Genomic DNA, 27,365 nt, shown 5'->3' on the forward strand with positions numbered 1-27,365 from the left:
AATAGTTCATTTTTGCCCTTGCTTCCCTTGCCTTTGGTGATGTTTATAGGATGAATTTGCTGTGGCTGAGGTTGAAGAGGTTGCTGCCTGTTTTCTCCTCAAGGATTTTGATAGATTCCTGGTTCATATTGAGGTATTTTGTCTATTTTGAGTCTATCTTGGTGTGTGGTATAAGATAATGGTCCAGTTTCATCCTTCTGCATGTGGCTGTCCAATTTTTCCAACACAATTTGTTGAAGAGTCTGTCTCTTTTCCATTGGACATTTGTTCCTGCTTTGTTGGAGATTAGTTAGCCATATAGTTGAGGGTCCATTTTTGGGTTCTCTATTCTGTTCTATTGATTTTTGTGTCTGTTCTTGTGCCAGAACCATACTGTTTTGATGATCATAGCTTTGTAATAGAGCTTGAAGTCTGGACTTGTGATGCTGCCAACTTTGGTTTTCTTTTTCAACATTCCTTTGGCTATTCGGGGTCTTTTCTTGTTCCATATAAAATTTAGGATTATTTGTTCCATTTCATTGAAAAAAGTTGACGGTATTTTGATAGGGATTGTAATAAATGTATAGATTGCTTTAGGTAGCATAGACATTTTCACAATATTTTTCTTCCAATCCATGAGCATGGAACATTTTTTCATTTCTTTATGTCTTCCTCAATTTCTTTCATGAGTACACCATAGTTTTCTGAGTATATATTATTTGCCTCTTTGGTTAGGTTTATTCCTAGGTATCTTATGGTTTTGAGTGTAATCATAAATGGGATCAATTTCTTAATTACTTTCTTCTGTCTTACTGTTGGTGTATAGAAATACAACTGATTTCTTGTGTATAATTAGACTGGTGAATAGAACAGAGCCACATATTTGATTTTGGGTGTATTTTGGTTTGTTAGAAGAAACTACCTCTCAAAATTTTAAAGAAAGGAAAAATTATATATATATATGTATATATGTATGTATATATATACACATATGTGTATATATATACATACATATATACATATATATAAACAGATGAGATGAAAATTTAAAAAAAATTCTATAAAAGGAATTGATAAGATAAGAAGTTGGTTGAAAAAAGATTTAAAAAAAAGAGGAAAGAATGTGATGAGGCTGAAGACTAGAACAAAGCTATGCGCTAGACTTAGGGTATATTTTGTTCTTTTAGAAGAAACTGTATTCCAAAATATTAAAGAAAGAAAAAGCTATATGTATCCAAAAAATAATGTTAAAAACAATTAAGGGATAAAATATGACTATAACAATGAAATTTTTAAAAGATTTTTAAAAAGGCAATAAGATAAAATAGTTAAAAAGATATTAAAATAGAAAAGATGAAAATTTTTTTAAAAATTTAAAAAATTAACTTTGAAAGACTAAAGAATCATGGGTAAAAAGCCACGAATTCTATGTGTAACTTTCCCCTACCTCTGGAGTTCCACAGTTCCCAGTGACTGCTGAACTTGGTCTTGGCTGGATGTTCTTGCTAATCTTCTGGGGGAGGGGCTTATTGCTGTGATTCTCAAATGTCATTGCCTGAGGTCAATTTGTACCACGCTTGCCAGGGGCCAGTCTAAGTAATCTGCTCAGTATTGCTCTCACCATGTTTTGTTCCCTGAACGGTTTCCATACAATTTTGGAGGACAGAAACGAAAATGACGGCCTCCCAATCTCTGCCCACAAAGGAGCCAAGAGCTCAGAGCCCCACTCCTCAGTGCGCATTCATAGAAAAACAGTCAATCACTCCCATCTCCCTGGTCTCTGGCTGCACTCCATGCTCTCCTGGCCTGTGACCAAGTGTTTCTATCTCTGATGCATGGCCCCATTTGGAGTTTCCAAACCCAGCTGATTCCTGCAGCATGCTCCCTTGCTGCTCCTCCCAGAAGAGGAAGGAGGGGGTCTTTCTGGATCTGCCATTTGTGGGGTGCCTGCTCAATGATCAGTGGTCCAACTGTGCCTTGGATCATGTTTTAAAGTAACTCCAAGCTGAAAGCCAATTCCTTGCCCCTGTCTCCACAGTCAGCTTCCTGCTCTAATACCTGGGAGCTCTGCCACACTCAGACATCCCTGGTCTTTCTGTGACCCCACAGTCCTGAGACCAGTTTCCCTATGAGAGCTCCACACCCTGCTTACTGTCTGGAGTGATGTACCTCAGTGGAGCAGACTTCTAAAAGTACAGATCTTGTGCTCTGCTACTTTACCACTTGCCGGGAGCTTGCACCTTCCCCCACAGTCTCTCTTTGCACATATTGCTTCAGATTCACTTTTCCACATGTCCTACCTTCCAGAAAGTGGTTGACTTAGTGTTCCTAGAATTGTTGCTCTTCCTCTCTTCAATCTCCTGTCGAGTTTGTATGCATTCAGAATGGTTTGATAACTATCTGAACTCCTGGGACCTGATGATATTTAGGTCTCCTACTTCTCTGCCATCTTGCTCCTCCTCCCACAAATATATATTTTGTGTAGAGTGTTCCTACTAACATATATTTAATATTTTTGCTTTGTTAATTTATCTTTTAAGTCATGTAGATGAAAATGGAAGTTATAATCCAAAGACATACAATAATACTAGATTTCTTTTTACCATTTTAGTTACTTTTTACAGTATTCTTTATTTCTTTGGATGGCTTTAAGTTACTGTCTAGGATTCTTAAATTTCAGTTTGAAGAAGTCCCTTTTGTATTTCTTATATGGTAGGTTTACTTGTGATCAAATTTCGCTTTTGATTTTTTTTTGAAATGTCTTAAATTCTTCTTTCTTGAGGGATAATTTTTTCTTGATATAGAATTCTCATTGGAGTATTTGTTTGAATTTACTCCTTTGAATATTCCTTTCCATTGTCATGGTTTCTAAGTAGAAAGCTGTTAATTCTGTTGAAGATTTCTTGTATGTGTGGGTGCCTGGGTGGTTCAGTGGTTTAAAGCCTCTGCCTTCAGCTCAGGTCATGATCTCAGGGTTCTGGAATCGAGCCCCATATCAGGTTCTCTGCTTGGCAGGGAGCCTGCTTCCCTTCCTCTCTCTCTGCCTGCTTCTCTGCCTGCTTGTGATCTCTGTCTGTCAAATAAATAAATAAAATATTTAAAAAAAAGATTTCTTGTATGTGAAAAGTCATGTCCCTTTTGCTGCTTTTGAGATTCTCTATCTTTGCCTTTGGAAAGTTTGAGTATATTGTGTTGTATTGTGGATCTCTTTGAGATTATACTCCTTGGGGCTCATTGAGGTGTTTTTTGTTTGTTTGCTTGCTTGTGGTAAGAACACTTAATATGAGATCTATGGCATTGTTAACTGTAGACACTATGCTGAACAGCAGATCTCTAGAATTTATCCATCTGGCATAAGAGACACTTCCTTGAAGTTTTGTTAAGTTTCTTATATGAATAGATTTAAATATTTGATTAAATATTTATATCTTTTGATCAAATTTGAGATATTTTCAACCAATATTTCTTCAAATATAGTTTCTGTCTCTTCTTTTAATTTCCTTCTTTCTAGGACTTCCATTATGAATATAATTGTATGCTTGATGGTATCACACAAATCCTCAGACACTACTAATTTTATTCATTTTTTTCCTGCTTCTCAGACTAGATAAACTCAATAGACCTATGTTCAAGTTGATTGATTAATATATTCTTCTGCTTGCTTGTATCTGTCATTTAACCTCTCTAGTATATTTTATACTTCAGTTCCTGATTTCAAACTATACTATAAAACTATAGATGACAAAATAGTATGGTAGTGGCATTAAAAAAGACATAACTAAATGGAACAGCATGCAGAACCCAGAATGAATCCCCTGCACGTACAGTCAACTAATATTTGATAAGGGAACCAAGAACATCCAATGGGAAAAGGATAGTCTCTTCAACAAATGGTGTTGAGAAAACTGAACAAAAATGAAAAATAACCTTTGTCTTACACTGCTCAAAGAAATGGATCAATGACTTAAACATAAGACCTGAAATTATAAAACTTTTAGAAGATAAACATAGGAAAGAAATTCCTTAACATTAGTATTAACAATGATTTTTTGGGTATGACACCAAAAACACAAATAACAAAAGAAGAAATCAACAAGTGGGGCTACAATTCTTCACTGCAAGAGAAACAATTGATAAAATGAAAAGTCAACTTATATAATAAGAGAAATAGTAATTATGTAACAAGATACAGGTGTTAGCTAAAGCTACAATTGCAATCACATTGCAATATAAATGCATTAAATAAATATGTTCTACACCTTGAACTTACACAGTGTTATATGTCAGTTATATCTCAAATATATATGTGTATATGTATGCATATATATATATTTATTTATTATGCATGTATATATACATGCATACATACAAACACAATGAAATGTTATTCAGTCATAAAGAAGAAATTCGGGATGCCTGGGGGCTCAGTTGGTTAAGCATCTACCTTAGGCTCGGGTTGTGATCCCAGGGTACTGAAATGTGGAGTCCCATGTCAGGCTTCTTGTTGGGCAGGGAGTCTGCTTCTTCCTCAGCCTGTCACTACCCCTGCTAGTGTTCTCTCTTTCTCTTACAAATAAATAAACAATATCTGAAAAAAAGAGAAAGAAATCCTGCCATTTGCAACAAGATAGATGAAACTGGAAAACATTACGCTAAGTGAAGCCAGACACAGAAAAACAAATTCTTTATGATTTTACTTATAAATGGAACAACAACAACAACAACAACAACAAACCCTCAAATTCATAGAACCAGAGTAGAATGGTGATTGTAAGGATGGAGAGTTATAAAAAGTCAAAGTGTACACACTTTCTTTTGTAAGATGTGTAAGTTACGGAGCTCTAATGTACAGCATGGTGTTGTAGTTAATAATAATGTAGTGTATACTTAAAATTTGATAAAGGAATAAATCTTAAGTATTCTCTTCACACACAACAGTAATGTGAGGTGATGTATGTAGTAATTAACTTGATTTGATAATTATTTTATAATATATGTATACTAAATCATCACATTGTCAACCATAGAAAATCATATTGCATAGTTAAAATTTTCAATTTTTATTTGTCAATTATGCACTAATAAAACTGGAAGAAAAGGCCAAAAAAAATATAACAAGTTCTTCTCTTTGTCTTGCCACTATCACTCTGGGTGATCCCAAACAAATATATGTGATTTCCAATCATACCTCTTCTTCCAAGAAATCACATGTTGCTGTTGTAAATAGAGACACACTAGACTGAGTTGGTGCTAATGCCATCTAGAAATGGCTCCTGAGTAATGCTGCATTTGTTATCTCTGACTACAGTAAATCACAAGGTCAAAATCACAAGGCTTTTCCATTGGTGTGTGTGTGTGTGTGTGTGTGTGTGTGTGTGTGTTCTCTTATTGGATTTCATAACCATCATGAAAATATCTCTTATCACACCAGTACTGATCATGTTTGCTAATACGTTTAAAAAAAAGTGTCAAGGATTTGCTAGAGATATTTGGGCTCTTAAATATTTTTCTTCAAAAGGAATAAAAAAGAACTAATGTTCCTACTGGCATGGTTTTAGATCTCTGTTCTAGAGCACCAGTAAGATGCTATTACTGATTTTATTTCCTCCTTTTGTCTCTTTGGGCTCCTTGGTAGATGGTACTTGATGGTTTTTGTTTTGTTTTGTTTTGTTTTGTTTTGTTTTTTTACTTCCCTTCACACAGTGAAAGTCTCAAGGCTTCTTTGTAAGGGCTGATTATGAGAGTCACTTGGACATTTTTACTTATACATTCTGACACTTTAGCTATGCACAACTTATGTGTATGGCCTTCATGATATGTAGAGTGGGATTTAAACCATTTTACCCCAGCAAAGTTCAGAATATGTCCTTTATTGAAAAATGACCTTAGTTGAAGGATAAATTCTAAAGTATATTCTTGTCTGAAGTCTTAAATAGCCTCATTCATTATTCTTTTTGTGATACCTGAGCATAATACTACTAAATATGTAGTCATGCATTCCAAACCTCTTCTAGCTTTTTTATGACCAACAGTTTACTTAACCACTTTGCACAGCTTGCTTCCTTATCAATGAAATTAGTATAAGAATAGAGTTTTTGACAGGATTAAATGAGTTGCTTTACAAGGACTACTTTGAGAAGTAGCTGTCACTTAGGAAATGATTATTCAGTGTTAACTATGATTATTATTGATATTGAACTATAGCTAGAATCCATTTGAGAACATTAATATTGCCTTAACATAAGGAATTGAAATTCTCATACCTGTCCTTCACTTTTCTGTGAATAAAAATAATAATACAGTTATTTTTTCTAAGTTTCTGCTTATATTTTTAGATGGCACAAGTGTTAACAGATATTTCTGGTATAAAACCTTTTCAAAGGTACCGTGACAATTCCAGGCTTAATTTTTGTTTAATCTTAATCCCCTTGACTTTCTCCTCAATATTGAAAAAGTTGGTTTAATTTAAATTCAGTGAGTAAAATAAATTTTGAGAAGTTTCAGGCATATAGAATACATGTGAAAAGGAGTAAGTAGTAGTTAGATCAAGGCAACAGTACTCCCTTTGGTTCATATTTGTTTTAGTGTATGTAGAAATATAGGACAACACTAGGCTGTGAACATTCTTTTTTGAAAATCTGACCATAAGACCATCTATAGAAATTGTTGGGTTGTTCACATGTTTAGAGTGCATGATACATCAGCATAGTCCCTTGTAAAATAAGTAGTATTTCAATAAATATTTGCTGAATTGACAGGTATCTGGGTGGCTCAGTTGCTTAGGCATCTGCCTTCAGCTTCGGTCATGATCCCTGGGTCCTGGGATCAAGTCCAGCATTGGACTCCCTGCTCATTGGGGAGCCTGCTTCTCCCTCTCCTCCCCACTTGTGTTCTCTCTCTCTCAAATAAATAAAATCCTAGCAAAATAAAAAATAAATAAATATTTGCTGAACTGAATGAAACAGCATTTTACATATCATTTTCCATAAGTATTAAGAAAATGACTCATTCTCATCATTTGTTATTTGGTGCAGAAGAATCATTCCATAGAAAAGAACAATAACATTATAATGCTTTTCCTATGCAGAAAAGTCTGTTCGTTCAAATTTGGTTTCTTTCCACTAATTAGACTTAGGTGGTAGAGCATTATAGTAATGGAATTCTGATGTCTACACTGTTTTTAAAAGAAATAAAATTATTTTAAATGCATTTGGCCTCGTAGGAATATTAATTGAATGTCTATGTAATAATCATTTGTAATGAGTATACCAAACTGTTCTTCTCTGCGCGTGCTAGGGTTATATTTTTGGTTTATAAATTAATGTTTCTAATATAGTTTAAAACTAGTATGCATGCAAAATGAACAAACCTTTTAGAAGGTTTGAGCACAGGTTAGGACAGCTGCCCAGGAAACAGGCTCTTCACAGGGAAGAATGTTCCGGAGAATGAATAGTTTTCACAGGATTACATACTTTTTTTACATCTTGTGAAAGCTCAAAAGATTACAGAGTAGCATATGGGTGGGGATCAGGAGTTTTATCATAAAGGAATGCAGGGAGTAAGAGCATTGATATGTGAAGGATAATATAGTTTTCCTTTAGGCTACTCATTCATAAAGCAAATGTACAACACATTCACAGTGGACCACAAATCAGGGTTGTTGGTTTAAACAAAGTTTATATACAGTCTGTTGACTTAGAAAGAAATCTAAAATGGCTTCCACTGTATAACAAGCCTTTAGAGAGCTTTTCTCTCACCATTTCCCCTTTTTTTGAACAGTAAGCTTTTGACAGAAAGCATTGATGATTATTATTTTGTCGCTCAAGGCCAGGGTGATCACTTACTTGCCCTGGGTCCATCATGTCCTTCGATGCTAGACCCATTTTAGGTCACCTAGGACTCTACACCAGGAGATCAACAACATGGCCTTTAATAAGTAATTATAATTAATATATTTTTTTTCAGTGAGACCAAGTTATAATGCGACATAATACTTGTGCTTTGTGGTGAGTGGTGTACTTTTTACTTTTGCATTTTGGTAACATTTATAGCATAAATACAGAAATAGTAATAAAAGTCCAATCAATGACATTTAAAGTAATCAATGGGGAGTAGGTACAGAATTAGAAAGACATGAGAAAAAGTTTTTTGAAATTTATTACAAGTAATTTGTAGTCTTGAATTAGTTTATCTGTCTACCTCCTTTATCTCCAGTTAATTGTGATTTGTGATGTGTTTGAACTGATTGGTTTCAGATGCTAATTAAATTTTCTGTTATTATATGTAATGATTTCTTTGCCTAATTAGTTTCCTTAGATATTATATCATATGAATATGTAAATATATATCCCTAAATATTTTATTATCAATATCAGTATTAATATAATTTCTGTTAGTTCCAAGCAACTCTATTTGAGTTTTATTTTTTTATTTATTTTTAAAAAAGATTTTATTATTTATTTTTCAGAGAGAGAGAAAGAGAGATTGAGATTGAGAGAACACACAAGCAGGGGTAGCCCCAGGAAGAGGGAGAAGCAGGCTCCCTGCTGAGCTGGAGCCTGATGTGAGACTCAATCCCAGGACCCCAGGATCATGACCTGAGCTGAAGGCAGATGCTTAACCAACTGAGCCACCCAGGTGTCCTTCTATTTGAGTTTTAAAGCCAGTATTATACCATATAGTGGTAGTATTGTGATTGAGAGTACTGGAGTTATAAAATAAATCAAGTAGTATTACAGAGGTGTTTTGTAAACCTTCCCCCCAAAATCTTCAGCATACCATGTGTTAGTTTTTATAGGTGTAGCCATTATAAGGCAATTTGGATTGGGTTTGTGGTTCCATTTTTGTTCAGGGCATAACCATATATTTTGCCTGAATTTGCAAAGTTGGTAAATATTGGAATCCATTAAGCATAATTGCCTAAAAAGGTCCATCTTTCCCCAATGAGAAGAAGTCTAGTAGTATTTACAGTAGTTCCTATTCCTATTATGATTTTGAAAAATGTCTGGGGCACCTGGGTGGCTCAGTGGGTTAAGCTGCTGCCTTCGGCTCAGGTCATGATCTCAGAGTCCTGGGATGGAGCCCCACATCGGGCTCTCTGCTCAGCAGGGAGCCTGCTTCCTCCTCTCTCTCTGCCTGCCTCTCTGCCTGCTTGTGATCTCTCTGTCAAATAAATAAATAAAAATCTTTAAAAAAAAAAGAAAGAAAAATGTCATAAGTCTGATTGGCCATAAGTTTGGGCACCAAGGCAGTAACTGAACACTTACATAGGTTATAGAAGTCTTTACTGATTTTCCACAGATTAGGAGAGAAGTACATTTTGGGTCTCAGGAGGTAATAAAGATGGTCATTGACCCATAATTGCCACAGAATCTTCCAGGTTGTATGGCAAACTTAGATTTAGGAGGTGACTGAGTCCACAAAATCACTCCCAAAAGAGTATATTTGACAGATACCAATGTTTTAATTTGGTCTAAGGCCATTCCATCCACAAAAACACTGTTTGTAAGTACATTGGAATTTTTGGCATGTTGGACAAACTGTCACTGGCTTCTCCCATCTTACATGGGAAACTTTCTTAACAAATTATCATCTAGGTTTACAGAGACCCAATAGTTGATCTCTTGACTATTTTATGTAATGCAGATTAAATGTGAATTAGGTAACACTTTTTGAAAGGTTTTTCCTAATAGATGTCTTTTGTAATATATAAGCACTAGAAGCTAAAGGAACATTAGAGTATATCCAAAGGTCATAAAGGTATTATCTAAGTTATATTCATGATAAAGTGCCAGGGTAGTATTAGAAATTATATTAGTTAAATCAGTAATCATGATTTTATCAGGATGTAATAAAGGAGAAGGTGAAAACAAACAAGTAGGTTTACTCTCTTAGTTTTATTTTTATCTCAAGTTTTTATTTAAATTTTAGTTACATATAGTGTATGTAAATTTTAGTTAACATATAATGTAATATTGGTTTTAGTAGTAGAATTTAGTGTTTCATTACTTAAATATAACAACCAGTGCTCATCACAAGTGCCCTCCTTAAACCATCATGCATTTAGGCCACTCCCCACCCACCTCCTCTCTAGCAAAACTCAGTTTGTTCTCCACAGTTAAGAGTCTGTTTTATGGTTTTCCTATCTCTTTTTTATCCCTTATGTTCGTTCATCCGTTTTGTCTCTTATATTCCACGTATGAGTGAAATCATATGGTATTTGTCTTTCTCTGACTGATTTTGCTTAACATAATACTCTCTAGCTCCATCCACAACATTGCAAATGGCAAGATTTCATTCTTTTTATGGTTAATATTTCATTGTGTGTGTATATTCATTATCTTTAATGATAATCTTTATATTTTTATATCTTCATTTGAAATTATATATATATATATCTGCACTCAAACAGAACAAGATATAAGATATATCTTATAGATATAAGATATATATATATATATATATATATATATATATATATATGATCTTTAATTCTTTACCCATTTGTAAATCAATAGACACTTGGTGTCTTTCCATAACTTGGCAATTGTTGATAATGCTGCTGTAAATATCAGGGTGCATTTTCTTTTCAAATCAGTACTTTTGTATCTTTTGAGCAAATATCTAGTAGTGCAATCGCTGGATTGCATAGTAGTTCTTTTTATAACTTTTTGGAGAATCTCTATGTTTTCCAGAATGGTTGCACCAATTTACTTTCCCACAGACAGTGTAAGAAGTTTCCCATTTCTCTACAACCTTGTATATATAAGATCTTTTAAATCTGCTTTGCTGGAACTTTTTACAAGGGATTTCAGATTGACCTTTTTTTTTTAATTTATTTATTTGACAGACAGAGATCACAAGCAGGCAGAGAGGCAGGCAGAGAGAGAGGAGGAAGCAGGCTCCCTGCCGAGCAGAGAGCCCGATGCGGGGCTCAATCCCAGGACCCTGAGACCATGACCTGAGCCGAAGGCAGCGGCTTAACCCACTGAGCCACCCAGGCGCCCCTCAGATTGACCTTTTAATAGACACTTAAGGACATAGGACAAGCCAAATACTTGCCATCATATTTGTCTTCAGTGCCTGTAAATTTGGGTGAATTTTACTTCTCAGGTTTCCACAAATATACTGAGGTTCCTACATCTGCCAGAAAATGACATTCTTTACCCATCTGGCAAAGCTGCTAGGAACTCTGTAGGTGAGATATCAGGCCATCATTCCCAAGGGTATTTATTGGCTCCATAACGTCAACCTTAGTTCCTTAAAGCTGTCTTGTCATATCTGAGTACATGCATGTCTCTCAGATATAACATTCCAGTCAAAGCCTTGGTAATAAAACCAATATTTCCAATGGTGTCCTAGTAGAGGGAGAACAGATTCTTATTGAACTTGTGCAAACAATTGTAACTATCACAAAAGAAAGAATACTCAAAGAGAGTTTCTGAATTCTGGAGGGTTCAGATAGGCAGAAAAGATAAATGTTTCAATTTGTTCACAAAAGGATATTTCATCATATTTTTGTAAGTAATAGATATCTTAAGAGAAAATTTCCTTAAATCTGGAAGAGCAGACATTAGAAGATCAGCAATATTTCAAATAAAAGTTGTTAAAACTATAATCATCTTTCTTAATTCATTCAGTCTCAGATTACTAATTCTTGTTCTGTTTGAGTGCAGCTTTCCCATTAGTTCTGGAAATTCTTACCCAGTTTAGTTTTGTTGTCTTAAAGATATCAGAAACTTGCATTTGCAAGAAGTCCTTTTCATGAATCTCCATAAAGCTGAAACCCATTTTACAAGAGCATTAGAACAATAACTATAAATGATGAAAACATTCATAAATGGACATGATCAAAGATCTGATGAGAATTCATTGTAATACAGTTGACAAATCCAGTTATTTCTATAACACACAACATTTCAATAATTAGAGTGTCAAGTGATGACCTTATACCAGGACACATTTAAATTTTAGGAATTTCATATAATTTCTAAAACCATTATAAAACTTACCTATAAAATTTAACATAAGAGAGCTTATCATCACTTATTTGATAATGCTTCCCATGTAATTTAACTTTTTAAAATTTTTTTATGATTTTTATTTATTTATTTGACAGAGATCACAAGTAGGCAGAGAGAGAGAGGAGGAAGCAGGCTCCCCGCTGAGCAGAGAGCCCGATGCGGGGCTCAATCCCAGGACCCTGGGATCACGACCCGAGCCAAAGGCAGAGGCTTTAACCCACTGAGCCACCCAGGCGCCCCTAATTTAACATTTCAAATAAACAAGTTTAATTAGTCAAAAAGACTTTATCTAGATGAATTTTGGGAAAGTTTTATTAAAATAAATATCAGAATGTTTTGAAGCATGTACCTAAATAGGATCACAGATCACCATAAAACTTAATATTTAATTATCGATTTAAATAAGATAACATTAAGTGTTTCTATAGGTTATGTAGTTGTTAATAAAACCTAGCTTCTTTAATATTGAGAAATTATAACTTTCTTAAGTAATCAAAAACTTGATAAAGACAAAATAATAAAACTTTGGTTTTCTAGGCAGAAAAAGAAAATAAACTTTTTTTTAAAAGATTTTATTTATTTATTTGACAGACAGAGATCACAAGTAGGCAGAGAGGCAGGCAGAGAGGGAGTGAGGGAAGCAGGCACACCCCTGAGCAGAGAGCCTGATGCAGGACTCAATCCCATGACCCCAAGATCATGACTTGAGCTGAAGGCAGAAGTTTAACCCACTGAGCTACTCAGGCACCCCAAGAAAATAAATTTTGTTCACAATTTCTTACTAAGAGCAGGCCAACAATCTAAGAAAATTTTGCCTTTTTAACTGAGAGAAAGGCCAAATATCAATCTTAGTGTACTTCTAAAATTCATTCATTTCAATCTTAGTCATGACCACACATAAAATTACTTTCCAAAGATTTCCCTTAACAAACCTGCAACTTTCTTTTTCATTCAGGCTTTGTCCTAAGCCTTCTCTCTTTAAGTAACCAGTATCATTTTGGACAAAATTACTTTATTTTCGTCAAACAAAAACGTATTCTCTTTCTTCATATCTTTGTTATCAAAGACATATTTTATTTCCCTTGCATAAAAACTTGTTGCACTTATCATTTTCTATCAGTCTCTATTACATTTATCAGAGTTTTTAATATTTAGAAACCTTAATTTCTAATAAAAACCAGGTAGTAGACAATTGTGCCCTGTCTGTGACACCAGAATTCTTTAGATTGAAAATTTATGAATACAATTCATAATTTCTAGAAAAACTTTTTCCCCCACAATACAACTTTCACTAAAGTACAAAGAAATTTACCAATAGACCCTCAATTTGTCTGCAGTAAGAAACCCAAAATAGACAAACCTATATATTAGTAATCAATGGTTTAGTATTCTATCTTATTTGGAAAAGACTTAGATACCCAATGAATTCAACCCAATTTATCATTTAACTTAGCAAAACTACAAAGTTTTGGTGACCAAAAATTTTGAAAGATACAAACCTTTTTATTTATTTAACTTATTGCTTGTAGCAATTACCCATGGAAACTTCATGAGACAGACAAAACCAAGCATCACTATAAATCATTTTGGACTGAAAAACTGCAAGAGATAACATGAGTTTATTTGACCTTTAGTAAACCTTGGTAAAATAGTAGTTTTATATTTAATGATGATAACTCTAAAGACATGCCTACTTTAATTAAACCAACAAACTTTAATTCAATTTATTTATTTATTTATTTATTTATTTTTAATTAATTTTATTTTTTTAAACATATAATATATTTTTATCCCCAGGGGTACAGGTCTGTGAATCGCCAGGTTTACACACTTCACAGCACTCACCATAGCACATACCATCCCCAATGTCCATAACCCCACCCCCTTCTCCCAACCCCCCTCCCCCCAGACACTCAATTTTTGATTTATTAGTTGTGTAATATTGTAAAATTTTTAAATTTTTTTGAGCTTTAGTTTCCACATCTGAGAAATATATATAAAATTTAACTTACAGACTGTGAATATTAAATGGGTTCATATATAAGGAAATATAAACTGTATTGCCTGGCTCATAAATGATATTCAGTAAATAGATTGCTTCTCCTCCTTCTTTCTGTTGCATTGGTAATGTATAAGGATGTGCAAGTCTTCCTTTTCTGATAAATATAGAAAAGAATAAAATATAATTTGTATTTTCATGGGAACTTGCACCATAGTTGTAACTATAAATTATATAGTTTATTACAAAATAAAATTAGATATACTGTTGTGTCTCCAATATGTAGCAACTAAAGAGAAATAGGTTTATAAGAGGTCCTGGATAATACAATTGTCAGTTCTCTCAGTGCCCATTCCAGCCTCATGAATAAGTTTTTGTTTTGATTGATGGATATTTATTTATTTATAAAATGTCAGTATAACTAATATAAAGTGTTTTATTAGTTTCAGGTGTACAGTATAGCAATTCCACAACTACCATTGCTCAGTATTCATCACAATAAGTGTACTCTTAATACTCTTCAATAATTTCACACATCACCCAACCCACTTCCCACCTGGCAACTGCCAGTTTCTTCTCTATATTTAACAGTCTCATTTTTGTTTGTCTTTTTCCCTTTGTTAATTTATTTCTCCCTTTCTCTCTCTCTCTCTCTCTCTCTTTTTTGCTTCTACACATGCATTTCTTTTTATTTATTATTTTTTATTTTTTTAATGTTCAGTTACCTAGTATATAGTAAGTGATTACTTTTTGATGTAGTTAATGTAGTTTTGATGTAGTGTAACGATTCATTAGTTGTGTATAACACCCAGTACTCATCACAACATTTGCCCTATTTAATGCCTACTTATTTATTCATTTATTTATATTTAGAAAGACTTATTTATTTATTTAGTTGAGAGAGCATACATGAATGGGGGGGCAGAGAGGAGGGAAGCAGACTCCCTGCTGAGTGGGGAGTCCTACACAGGGCTTGATCTCATGACCCTGAATCATGACGTGAACTGAAACCAATATTTGGATGCTTAGCTGACTAAGCCAACCAGGTGACCCAAGTTTTTATTTAAATTCCAGTTAGGGGCACCTGGGTGGTAAAGTCAGTTAAACGTCTTCCTTCAGATCAGGCAATGATCCCAGGGTCCTGTGATTGAGCCCCACGTCTGGCTGCAGTGAGCCAGCTTCTCCTTCTCCCTCTGCCCCTCCCCCAGCTTGTGCTCGCTCACTCTCTCTCTCTCAAATAAATAAATGAAATCTAAATAAATAAATAAATAAATCCCAGTTAGTTAACATACCGTGTTATATTAGTTTCAGGTATACAATATAATGATTCAGCACTTCTGAACAATATCCGGTGTTCATCACATGTGCACTCTTTCATCCCCACCACCTATTTAACCAATGCACCCACCCTCTCCCCTCTGCTATCAGTTTGTTCTTTATAGTTAAGAGTCTGTTTTGTGGTTTGCCTTCCAATCTGTTTTTTTCCCCTTTGTTTTTTTGTTTTGTCTCTTAAATTCCACATATAAGTGAAATCATATGGTACTGATCTTTCTCTGACTAATTTATTTTGCTTAGCATAATACTCTGTAGCTATATCCATGTCCTTGCAAATGGCAAACTTCCATTCTTTCCTATGACTAATATTCATATATATATATATGTACATATATACATACATACATACATATCTTATTTATCCATTCCTTTAGCAATGGACGCTTTAGTTGCTGCCACATCTTAGTTATTGTAAATAATGCTGTAATAAACATAGGGATGCATATATCTTTTTGAATTGGTGTTTTTGTTTTCTTTGAGTAAATACCCAGTAGTGGAATTATTATGTTATATGGTATTTCTATTTTTAATTTTTTAACCAAGCTCTGTCCTGTTTCCCATAGTAGCTGTGCTAATTTACATTTTCACCAACAAAGCAATAGAGTTTCTTTTGATCCAGGTCCTTAATAGCACTGAAAATTCTTGTATTTTTTTTTATTCAAGCCATTCTGACAAGCATAAGGTGATATCATATTGATTTTGATTTTGATTTCCCCTATGGTTAGTGATATTGAGCATATTTTCATGGCTCTGTTGGCCACCTGTATGTCTTCTTTAGAAAAATGTCTATTCAGGTTCTCTGCCCAGTTTTTATGCATGGAGAAGTGGGTGTTATATGTAAACAATGAATCTTGGAACACTACGTCAAAAACTAATGAGGTATTGTATGGTGGCTAACACAATAAAAAATATTTCTGGGTGATGAATTGTATTAGTTCTTTATATATTTTGACATTAACTTCCTCCTGGATATAACATTTTTAAATATCTTCTCCCATTCAGTGGATTCTCTTTTTGTTTTGTTGATGGTTTCCTTTGGTGTGTAGAATCTTTTTATTTTGGTACAGTCCCAGTAGTTTATTTTTGCTTTTGTTTCCTTTGCCAAAGGAGACCTAGCTAGGAAAACGTTTCCATAGGCTATGTCAAAGATATTATTGCCTGAATTTGCTTCTAGTTCTATGGTTCCAGTTCTCACATACAGGTCTTTAACACATTCTGAATTTTTTGGTGTATGAATTTTTGGTGTAATAAAGTAATAATGAATTTTTGGTGTAATAAAGTGACCCATTTTCATTCTTTTGTATGTAGCTTTCCAGTTTTCCCCAAACCATTTTTTGAATACACTATCTTTATCCCATTTTATGTTTTTGCTTTTTTTTTGCTTTTGTTGTTGTAGATTAATTGACCATATAATTGTTGGTTCATTTCTGGGCTCTCTGTTCTTTTCTGTTGATTCATGTATCTATTTTTGAGCCAATTCCATATTATTTTGATTACTACAGTTTTGTAGTATATCTTGAAATTTGGGATTGGGATACTCCAGTTCTGTTCCTTTTCAAGATTGCTTTGGCTATATGAGGTTTTTGCTTTGTTTTGTTTTGTTTTGGTGGTTCCATACAAATTTTAGTATTATTTCTCCTAGTTTTGTGAGAAGAAGTTGTTGACATTTTGATAGGGATTGCATTAAATGCATAGGTTGTTTTGGGTACCATGGACATTTTAATAATATTCATTCTATCAATCCATGAGCATGGAGTACTTTCCATTTGTTTGAATCATCTTTAGTATCTTTCATCAACGTTTTATAGTTTTCAAAATACAGGTCTTTCACCTCCTTAGTTAAGTTTACTCCTAGGTATTTTATTCTTTTCACTGCAATTGCCAAGGAAGTTTGTTTTCTTACTTTCTTGTTCTGCTACTTCATTATTTATGTATAGAAATGTGGCTGATTTCTATATATTGACTTCATATCTTATTACTGTACTGAATTCATTTACTTGTTCCAGTAGTTTTTTGGTGGGTTCTTTAAGATTTTCCATATAAAATATCATGTCATCTGCAAAGATTGAGTTTTACTTTTTCCTTACCAACTTGGGTACTTTTTATTTCTTTTTCTTGTCTGATTGTTCTGGCTATGACATCGAGTACTATGTTAAATTAAAGTAGTGAGAGTGGACATTATTTCTTATTCCAGATCTCAGTGAAAAAACTACCAGTGTTTTAGCATTGACTATGAGGCTAACTTTGTCTTTTCATATAGGACTTCTGTTATTTTTGAGGTACACTCCCTCAAAACCAACTTTGTTGAATGTTTTTATTTATTTATTTTAAAGATTTTATTTCTGTGTTTATTTGAGAGAGAGAGAATGAGAGAGAGAGAGAGAGCATTATATGGGGGAGTCTCATAGAGAGAAGCAGACTTGATCCTGGGACTCCAGGATCATGACCTGAAGTGAAGGCAGTTGCTTAACCAACTGAGCCACCCAGGCATCCCTGAATGGTTTTATTGTTGTAAAGCTACTTGTATTTTAAATCTTTATCTTGCCTGAAATTTGGGAGTTCTTACCATTATATCTTCAAACAAACTCTCTGACCCTTATTTTCAGTTATGCAAATATTGATATTTTTTCTGATGTTCCATAAAGTTCCAAGTTCTAAGGCTCCATTCACTGTTCTTTTTATTTTTCTTTCTTTCTTTGTTTTTTAAAAGATTTTATTTACTGAGAGGAAGAGAGCGAGCACATCAGCTGGGGGACTGGCAGAGGGAGAGAAAATCTCAAACAGACTCCATACTGAGTGCAGAGCACAATGTGGGAGGCTTGATCCCATGACCCTGAGATCATGACCTGAGCTGAAATCAAGAGTCAGAAGCTTAACTGACTGAGCCATCCAGAAACCTCTGCATTCACTGGTTTTCATTTTTTTCTTCATATTTCTCAGGTTTGATAATTTCATATTACCTGTCTTCAAGTTCACAGATTTTTACACTGGTTCATTTCTGATATTGAAGGCCTCCAGTGAATTTTTCAATTCGGGATTATAGCTCTCAGATCCAGAATTTGTTTGGTTATTTTAAAAAATTTATATCTTTGTTGATATTATTTTGTTCATATACTGTTTTTTGATTTCCTTAGTTCTTTTTGTTTGTTTTGTTTTAACTTAGCTGTCTGAGGATATTTAAGAAAGTTGTTTATACAAAATGTGAAAACCTATAGTGTTTAAGTTCAGTTCCTGTGTATTTATTTTGTTCCTTTTGAATAGGCCATGCTTCCATGTTACTTCATATGTCTTCTGATCTTTTTCAAAAATGGACATTTGGAAAAACAGCCATCTTTACAAATCTTTGCATAATGGTTCCTTGTGGGGAAGTATTTTACTAATCAGCCCACCATTAAGGTTTGAGTTCTTGATCAGACCTTTTCTGGTCATGCATTTTCTGTGGGCCTGAATGGGTGTCTTTTACTCAGACTTCTCATTTATATGGGTACTTATATATGTCTTAATTTCTCTCCATCTCATCCCTAGTTCTTGGGACTTCAGATATTACATTATATATTTGCTCATAATCTCTTACCCCAGGTATCCATGGATCTGCAGTCCCTCCACAGTTTTCATGTGCTATGATGCATGTTACTAAATTTTGGGGCTTCTAACCTGAGATCCAAACTTTACTGATATTTTCAACAAAGCTCTAAATTAAGCAATATTGAAAATAGTTTCTGGGTGGTCTACAGATAGGCTAGAATGTGGCAAACATGTTCTATACTTTTTCTCAAATCCTGAGGAGGAAATCAAGATAGAATCTGTTTTCTTCCAATTGCACCATGCTAATCTATGAAGAGGTGGTACAAGAGCAAGCATAAATGACATGAAATTTCTTACTCATTTTTCTTTATTATGTTAGTCATCATACAGTACATTTGAATGTGACTTTTTCTTGATTAGGCATTTGCTTTGTTGCTACATATCTTCAACTTGTTTCCAGAACTCTCACTAAGATTTTTTATTTTATTTTTTAAAGATCTTTATTTATTTGAGAGAGAGAGGGTGAGAGAGAGAAAGCATGAGAATGGGAGGATCAGAGGGAGAAGGAGACTCCCTGCTGAGCAGGGATTTCCCAATGCAGGACTAGATCCTGGGACTCTAGGATCATGACCTGAGGTAAAGACAGATGATTAACCCACTGAGTCATCCAGGCAACCTTCATAAAGCTATTTTAATCAGTCTGTAGTTCTTTACTTGATGTTTCCATTAGAGAATAAGGGTCTTGATCCACCATAGAGCTGATATCACAGAAGTTACTGTTGTCTGATTTTATTTAGTTTTTAGGATAATATTGAAGGTTCCTGTGTTTTTCTGAAGAGTAGTAAAAAAGGCATCAGCAAAATAAACCCTTCAGTTTGCTTTTGCTGCAGAACTTTTTATAACAATTTTACTGTGAAAGAGAATTGAAAGCATTATCTCAAAATTTTGGTGAGAGTTAATTTTGGAAGTCTCTTTGGAAGGCTATTTGGCTATATATATATAGCCAAATACATATTATTTGGCTATATATATATATATATATATATATATATATATACTGTTTAAAGACATTCTTGGAGAGCCTTAAAAGAAAACCTCCAAGTTTGGGGTGCCTGGGTGGCTCAGTGTGTTAAAGCCTCTGCCTTTGGTTCTGGTCATGATCCCAGGGTCCTGGGATTGAGCCCCATATCAGGCTCTCTGCTCAGCAGGGATCTTGCTTCCCCCCTCTCTCTCTGCCTGCCTCTCTGCCTACTTGTGATCTCTGTGTGTCAAATAAATAAATAAAATCTTTATAAAAAAAAAAACCTCCAAGTTTGAAGTTAAAGATCTGAATGAGGTTATATTAGAGTGTGTCTTTTACCATAGTTCAAATGTTATAAAGGCACAGAACAAAGTGTCTATCAGTAAAGGAATGGATAAAGAAGATGTGAGATAGATATAAAATGAAATATCACTCAGCCATAAAAAAGAATGAAATCATGCCTTTTGCAACAACATGGGTGGATCTAGAGGGTACAATGCTAAGTGAAATAAGCCAGTCAGAAAAACACAAATACCATATGATTTCACTTGTATGTGGAATTAAAAAAAAGCAAATGAATGGTGAGTGCTGTGAAGTGTGTAAACCTGGCGATTCAAAGACCTGTACCCCTGGGGCTAATAATACATTATATGTTTATAAAAAATAAAAAAATAAACAAATGAATAAACAAATGAAAAGCATTATCATATCTATACATATAGAAAACAAACTGTTGTAAGAGGAAAAGCATGTGGTGAATGGGAAAAATAGGTGAAGGGTAGTCAGAAATACAGGCTTCCAATTATGGAATGAATAAGTCACAGGAATAAAAGGTACATCATAGGGAATATAGTCAATAATATTGTAATAGCAAAGTATGGTGACAGATGGTAGCTACAGTTTTGGTAATCATAGCATAACCTACAGAGAAGTCAAATAACTATGTTGTATACCTGAAACTAATGTAACATTCTGTGTCACCTGTTCTCAAAGAGAGAGAGAGAGAGACATGCAGATATCTAGATCTTTAGATACAGGGAACTGGTGGTTGCCAGAAGGTGGGTGGGTAGGTGGATGGATGAAATAGGTAAAGATCAAGAAGCACAAAATCCAAGTTATAAAATAAATAGGTCCTAGAAATGAAAAATATAACATAGAGAATATAGTCCATATCATTAATAATTTTTGGTGATAGATGGTGACTACACTTATGGTGAACGCTGAGTGATGTATACAATTATTGAATCATTATGGTGTACACCTGAAATTAATATACACTGTATGTTAATTATACTTCAGGAAAATGAGATATAAATAAATAAGTAAAATGCAAGTAGTTAAATGAAATGCAAAAGGATAAATCCAATAAACCCAGAGAAGACTCATTGTAATTAAACTGTCAGAAGTAAAAGAGCATTTTGAAAGTAGTGAGATAAGTGATTAATCACAAATAGGTAATCATCAATAACATCATTTGTGGTTTCATCAGCAGAAATCTTGTAGGACAAAAGAAAAACACTGAGATGGTATATTTAAAGTACTGAAAAAATGAACTGATAATTCTGTATCTGGCAAAACTAATTATGTATCTGGTAAAATTAAGATATTTCTAGATAAATACAAAGAAAGTTTATTACCATTAGACCTACCCAACAAGAAATATTAAAGGTAATCCTCCAAGTTGGAAGTAAAGATGCTACAGTAACTTTACAAAAATATAATGTCCTCGGAAAATGGAAGCTGCATAGCAATTATAAAAACAAGATATAAAAACAAGCATTAATATAATATTGGCTTATAACTCCACTTTTTATTCTTCTATAGGATTTATGAGTCTGAACAATAAAAAAGAATATAAATCTGTGATAATGGGTGCACAATACATAAAAAATGTAAATCGTGATGTCTATAACAAAAATGGAGGAGCATAGTTATAAAGGAATCAATTTTCTGTGCAATTGAATCACTGTCTATGTGATGTGATCAGATGTATCTGGTGACAATAAATTGTTATGACTTTAAGCTATTACATGTAATCTCGATGGTGACTAAAAAGGAAATATATAGAATATTCACAATTAGAAATGAGGAGATAATTAAAACATTTCATTACAAGAAATTTAACTTAACTAGAAATAAAGACAGTAATGGAGTAAATGAAGAAATTATCACAAGTTATACAGACTTTGGAACAGTAAAAGGGCACTAAGTAAAAAGTGAAGAAATCTGAATAAAATATGGACTTTACTCAAAAATAATGTATCAGTGTTTGTTTATTAATTATAAAAAAGTACCATATTGATGCAAAATATTAAAAATAAGGGGAATTGAGTAAAGAAGAATTGAGTATGGACATGTAAATTTCTGTTGTCATCTCAATTTTTCTGTATATCTAAAACTGTTCTAAAAATTTTGGTTTAAAAATAGTTTTTTTGGTATGGTAAAATGTCATTTACAATAATGGTTCTTTGTAATGATAGCTCAGATTCTCTTCCTCATTCTCAAAACTTAACAAATTTACTTATTTTGCCATACTAAAAAAAAAGTTAATGTACACTAGTCACTGAAATTAGACTTAAATAAGTGATTACATGTTCATTCTGTACAAAATATAGTATTAGGTGCATACTTTATTATTTTTTTAAATATATCCTCCGCTTTCAAATTCTTAAAAAACTAACTATAGAATTAAGAGATAGACCAGAGTGTTTTAAACTTAGAACCATTGAAATTTTTGGCTGAACAATTATTGTAGAGAACTGCTCTGTGCATTACAGGGTGCTTATTAGTATATCTAGCCTCTATCTACTTGATGCCTTTCTATAGTTATGACAACCACAAGTAAATCATTCTCTGTAACTCTCAAATTTTTTTATAATTCTATAACTGTTCTAAAAATCAAAGTCTATTAATTAAATGAATATCAGTTCCAGATAAAAATTTTTACAGATTTTTATAGAAATAACTACATAGAGGATGAACTTAACATAAGATTTAGCATCTATACAGAGACTTTCATGTACATTTTCTCATGTAACCATCTTAACAGCTATGTGACATAAACATTAATCTTGGTAGTATTGGTATTAGTATTATTTGTATCTACATTTTATAGGAGAAAATTAAAACTTAGAAAGAAGAAGTGACTTACCCAAGATCACTCAGCTTGTATACAAAGGCAGGATCTAAATCTAGGCATTTTGATGCTTTTTTTTTTTTTCATTTCAGCATGCTGCCTCCCATGTCACCATCTGTAGATACTGTACGATAAAGAAAATGGAAGAATATTCTCTGATGCATTGGCTTCCATTATAACGTCTCACCTGACATTACAGTATCTAAAATGGAGGCAAGAGAATTGTAATTTAGGGCTCTGGGAACTCATTCAGATTGGGTTATGTTTCAGTAGTTTAATTGTTGTTGTTTGTTTCTTTGCTTGACTTGTTTTATTATATTCTGCTTAAATAATGACCAAGTATAGATTATAATATTTTACATATTTAGATTAATATGTATATTATGTTTTGGATGTAATATATTGATATACCCATATTTATTTGTGTACTAATTTCTCAATAATGAGACACAAGATACAGTTGCCTCTGTCTTTTCAAATATAACAAAATTCTGTGTGGCTCATGTTGGTAGGATTTTCAGATTCTAAAAATCTGTATTTTAATTATAAAAATTACTAGAGTTATCTGATAAATTTGTGTGCCCAATAAACACATCCCAAACTAGTGAGTAATTAAAGATGATATTTTTTTTATCCTTAGCCTGAAGAAATTTCATAGAATAAAATTATTTCCTGGCCAGAACTTCCCAAATATATTCCTCCTTTAGAATATACTCCTCTTCAATAAATGATTGAGTATACATGAAGAAAGCTAAGATAATATGACATTGAATATTTGATTGACTCAATGTAAATCAAACCATTACTTGAGCAGAGGAAATATTAGGATAACTGAGTTAAGTGAAAGCTAAATGTTTTCTAGCCTATGGTGAGAAAGTATTGTTCCCCACTAAAATGAACATATTTTATAGCAGAAAATTTTTAAAGATAATCACACCATGCTACCTTAATTATCCATGCAATACTGTAACTGAAGGTCCCAAAGAGTCTTTAAAGGTTAAGAAAAATCAGAGATGTAAAGAAAAAATAATATTTATAGATGAATAATTTATTTAAACAGAAAGTCTTGTCACCCTGGACCAAGTTATCTTCAAAGATATACAGGCTGAGTTGGGGGTGGGGGATCCTAAAACTAATGATGGTTGGAAAATGATGCCTGAAAGCAAGAAAGACAATAAGCAAAGAATTTTAGTATGCTCATCCAAGCATTAAGTATTTAAGGTTCTACTGATTTTAAGTCTCTATATGCTTGTGTTAGTATTTAAATTCCACCATTGTGTGATGCTGAAAAAACACATAGACAACTTTCATCATTGAAAATTCAACAGTCATCATATTCGCTTAAATAGTCAAAAGATACAAACTTTCACTTAGAAGATGAAAGAGGTATTGTGGACATTGTGGTGCATGTGCTTCTTCTTTTCACTACATCTTTATCTTTGGAGTGTGGACGTATCCAAGATACCCTTCAACAGATGAATAGATAAAAAAGATGTGGTTCATATTTACAATGGAATATTACTCAGAATATTACATCAGAAATGATGAATGCCTACAATTTGCATGGATATAGATGGAACTGGAGGGGATTATGTTAAGTGAAATAAGTTAAAGAGAGAAAGACAATTATCATATGGTTTCACTCATATATGAAACATAAGGTGTAGTGTGGAGGACCATAGGGGAAGGGAGGGAAAACTGAATGCGGAAAAAATCAGAGAGGGAGACAAACCATGAGAGACTCTGGACTCCAGGAAGCAAACTGAGGGTTGCAGAGGGGAGGAGGGTGGAGGGATGGGGTAACTAGGTGATGGGTATTAAGGAGGACACATGTTGTGATGAGCACTGGGTTTATATGCAACTAATGAATCAATGAACACTACCTCAAAAATTAATGATGTACTATATGTTGAAAATTGAAAATAATAATTGAAGATAATAATAAATAATTGAAAATAATAATACAAAAGAAAATAAACAAAAAAAGATGAAAGAGCCAAGATGTCCATGGACAGATGAATGGATAAAGAAGAAATTATATATATAAGTATATATATATATATATATATATATATATCTCACATGGATATATATATATATCACATATATATATCATATAATATCAAAATGGAATATTACTCAGCCACAGGAAGGGATGAATACTTACTATTTGAATTGATGGAACTGGAGGGTATTGTGCTGAGTGAAATAAGTCAATAAGAGAAAGACAGTTATCATATGGTTTAATGTATATATGGAATATAAGAAACAGCCCACAAGATCATAGGGGAAGGGAGGGAAACCTGAATAAGAAGTCATCAGAAAGGGAGAAAAATTATGAGAGACTCGACTACAGAAAGCAAACAGGGTTGCTGGAGGGGAGGTGGGTGGGGGGTGGGATCATTGCATGATGGGCATTAAGGGGAACATGTGATGAGATGAGCACTGGGTGTTCTATGCAACTGATGAATTATTGAACTCTATATCTGCAACTAATGCTGTACTATATGTTGGCTAATTTAATGTAAGTTAAAAAAAGTAAAATAAAATCCATTGATCTGGGGAAAAAAAGGAAGATAAATAAGCTCTGGGGATCTAATGTACACCATGGTGACTATAGTTAACAATACTGTATTGTATACTTGAAAGTTGCTAAGACACTGGATCTTAAGTGTTTTCATCACACACATGAGAAATGTGAGGTAATGAATGTGTTAACTAACCTTACTGTGGTAATAATTTCACGATATATACATATGTGAAATCATTACACTGTAACCTTAAAATCACACAATTTTATATACCAATTATATCTCAATAAATCTGGAAAAAGATATAAAAGGTGGAAATTGTATATTTTCTTGATGGAACTGACACTGTAAAGAATGTTATGGAACTCAAGTTTGAGATTCTTCAAGAAACACATAATGAGTATTCCATGGAGAAGCTTCAGGACATGATTAAATTTGAAATGTATTTTGAATCATAAATACAATTTTATGCCTAATGGCATAATTGTGATACCAATAAAAATCAAAGAAAGAAGCTAGCATTTTGAAGTTTATGTTTGTGCATATAAAAATTACCACTAGCCCTTCAATGGAAATATACATACTTTTGGTTCCATTCCATGTATAAATATGAACTATGACACTTTAATGGAAAATTAGACAGTAATCATAGTGAAATATTTAAGATTTGAGGGCAAATTTTAATTTTAGTTTAATCTAATATATTTCTTTTAGAAGTCAGTGTGCCCAAACTTCCGCTGGACATTTGCACACTCATTAAGAGAATAAATCATATTCTCCCTCTTACTCACATTTCAGACTGGATACACAAAATCCTGAAGAAATGAATGTCAACAAATCTGAGGAGCACTTTCATGCTATAAACCATGCAGAGCAAACTCTCCACAGAATGGAGAACTACCTGAAAGAGAAACAACTGTGTGATGTACTACTTATTGCTGGACACCTCCGAATTCCAGCCCATAGGTACGTATCCTTATGTAGACAGATTGTTTCATGAGTATAGCATGTGAATGAGAATGAATTGGACGACTTAAAGCAAATTAGAATGCTGAGGAGAATATATTTTTATCTTCCTACATTGAAAATGCATTAGCGTATATAGTCCATTACCTTGTGTGATATTTAGAAGAGCCAAAGTTTAGAGAAATTGATGTAAAATAGAACAAACCCTCAAAAGAGAATCAAATTACTTAATTTATCTATCTAATTTCACTACACTTTACTAAACTGCAAAAGATTCATGCAGATAACAAACTCAGCAGTGTTACAAACTTACTGATTGTATTTCATGCTTTTCAATGAGACTACTGACTAATTTAAGTTCCTATAAAACATTCCCATTTCAAGGTTGGTTCTCAGCGCAGTGTCTGATTACTTTGCTGCAATGTTTACTAATGATGTGCTTGAAGCCAAACAAGAAGAGGTCAGAATGGAAGGAGTTGATCCTAACGCACTTAATTCCTTGGTGCAGTATGCTTACACAGGTAAAGTGGCATGTATTAAGTCATTCAATCCTCACAAAAATCCTACATTATATAATCTACATTATTATTATTCCCACTATAAATGAGAAAACTGAAGGATCCACCAGTAAAGTAACTTTCCCAAGGTAGTAAGGGACAGAATCAGAATTTAAATTCAGTAGTATAAAAGAATGAGGTAAATAATAAGCTATAAAATTTTTGATTATGAGAGAATAAGGCTATTTTAACACAAAAATACAAAATACATGTCTGCCTCTCTCTTGACAGTGTGGGTATGTTCTCATTTTTTAAAATTTCTTTTCAGCGTAACAGTATTCATTCTTTTTGCA

The 27,365-nt window shown here is 33.4% G+C and overlaps 1 protein-coding gene across 1 annotated transcript in view; it reads left to right on the forward strand.

Moving 5' to 3' along the window:
* The window catches only part of LOC111159226 (kelch like family member 4), a 122,719-nt gene that overhangs the window by 48,154 nt on the left and 47,200 nt on the right, over window positions 1-27,365 (forward strand). The window contains 2 exon segments of the mRNA XM_022521668.1: window positions 26,348-26,515; window positions 26,900-27,036. Coding sequence (XP_022377376.1) covers window positions 26,348-26,515; window positions 26,900-27,036 — 305 coding nt within the window.

Source organism: Enhydra lutris, unplaced genomic scaffold (genome assembly GCF_002288905.1).
Source record: "Enhydra lutris kenyoni isolate GAN:26980312 unplaced genomic scaffold, ASM228890v2 scaffoldscaffold67, whole genome shotgun sequence".
Classification (NCBI taxonomy): domain Eukaryota; kingdom Metazoa; phylum Chordata; class Mammalia; order Carnivora; family Mustelidae; genus Enhydra; species Enhydra lutris.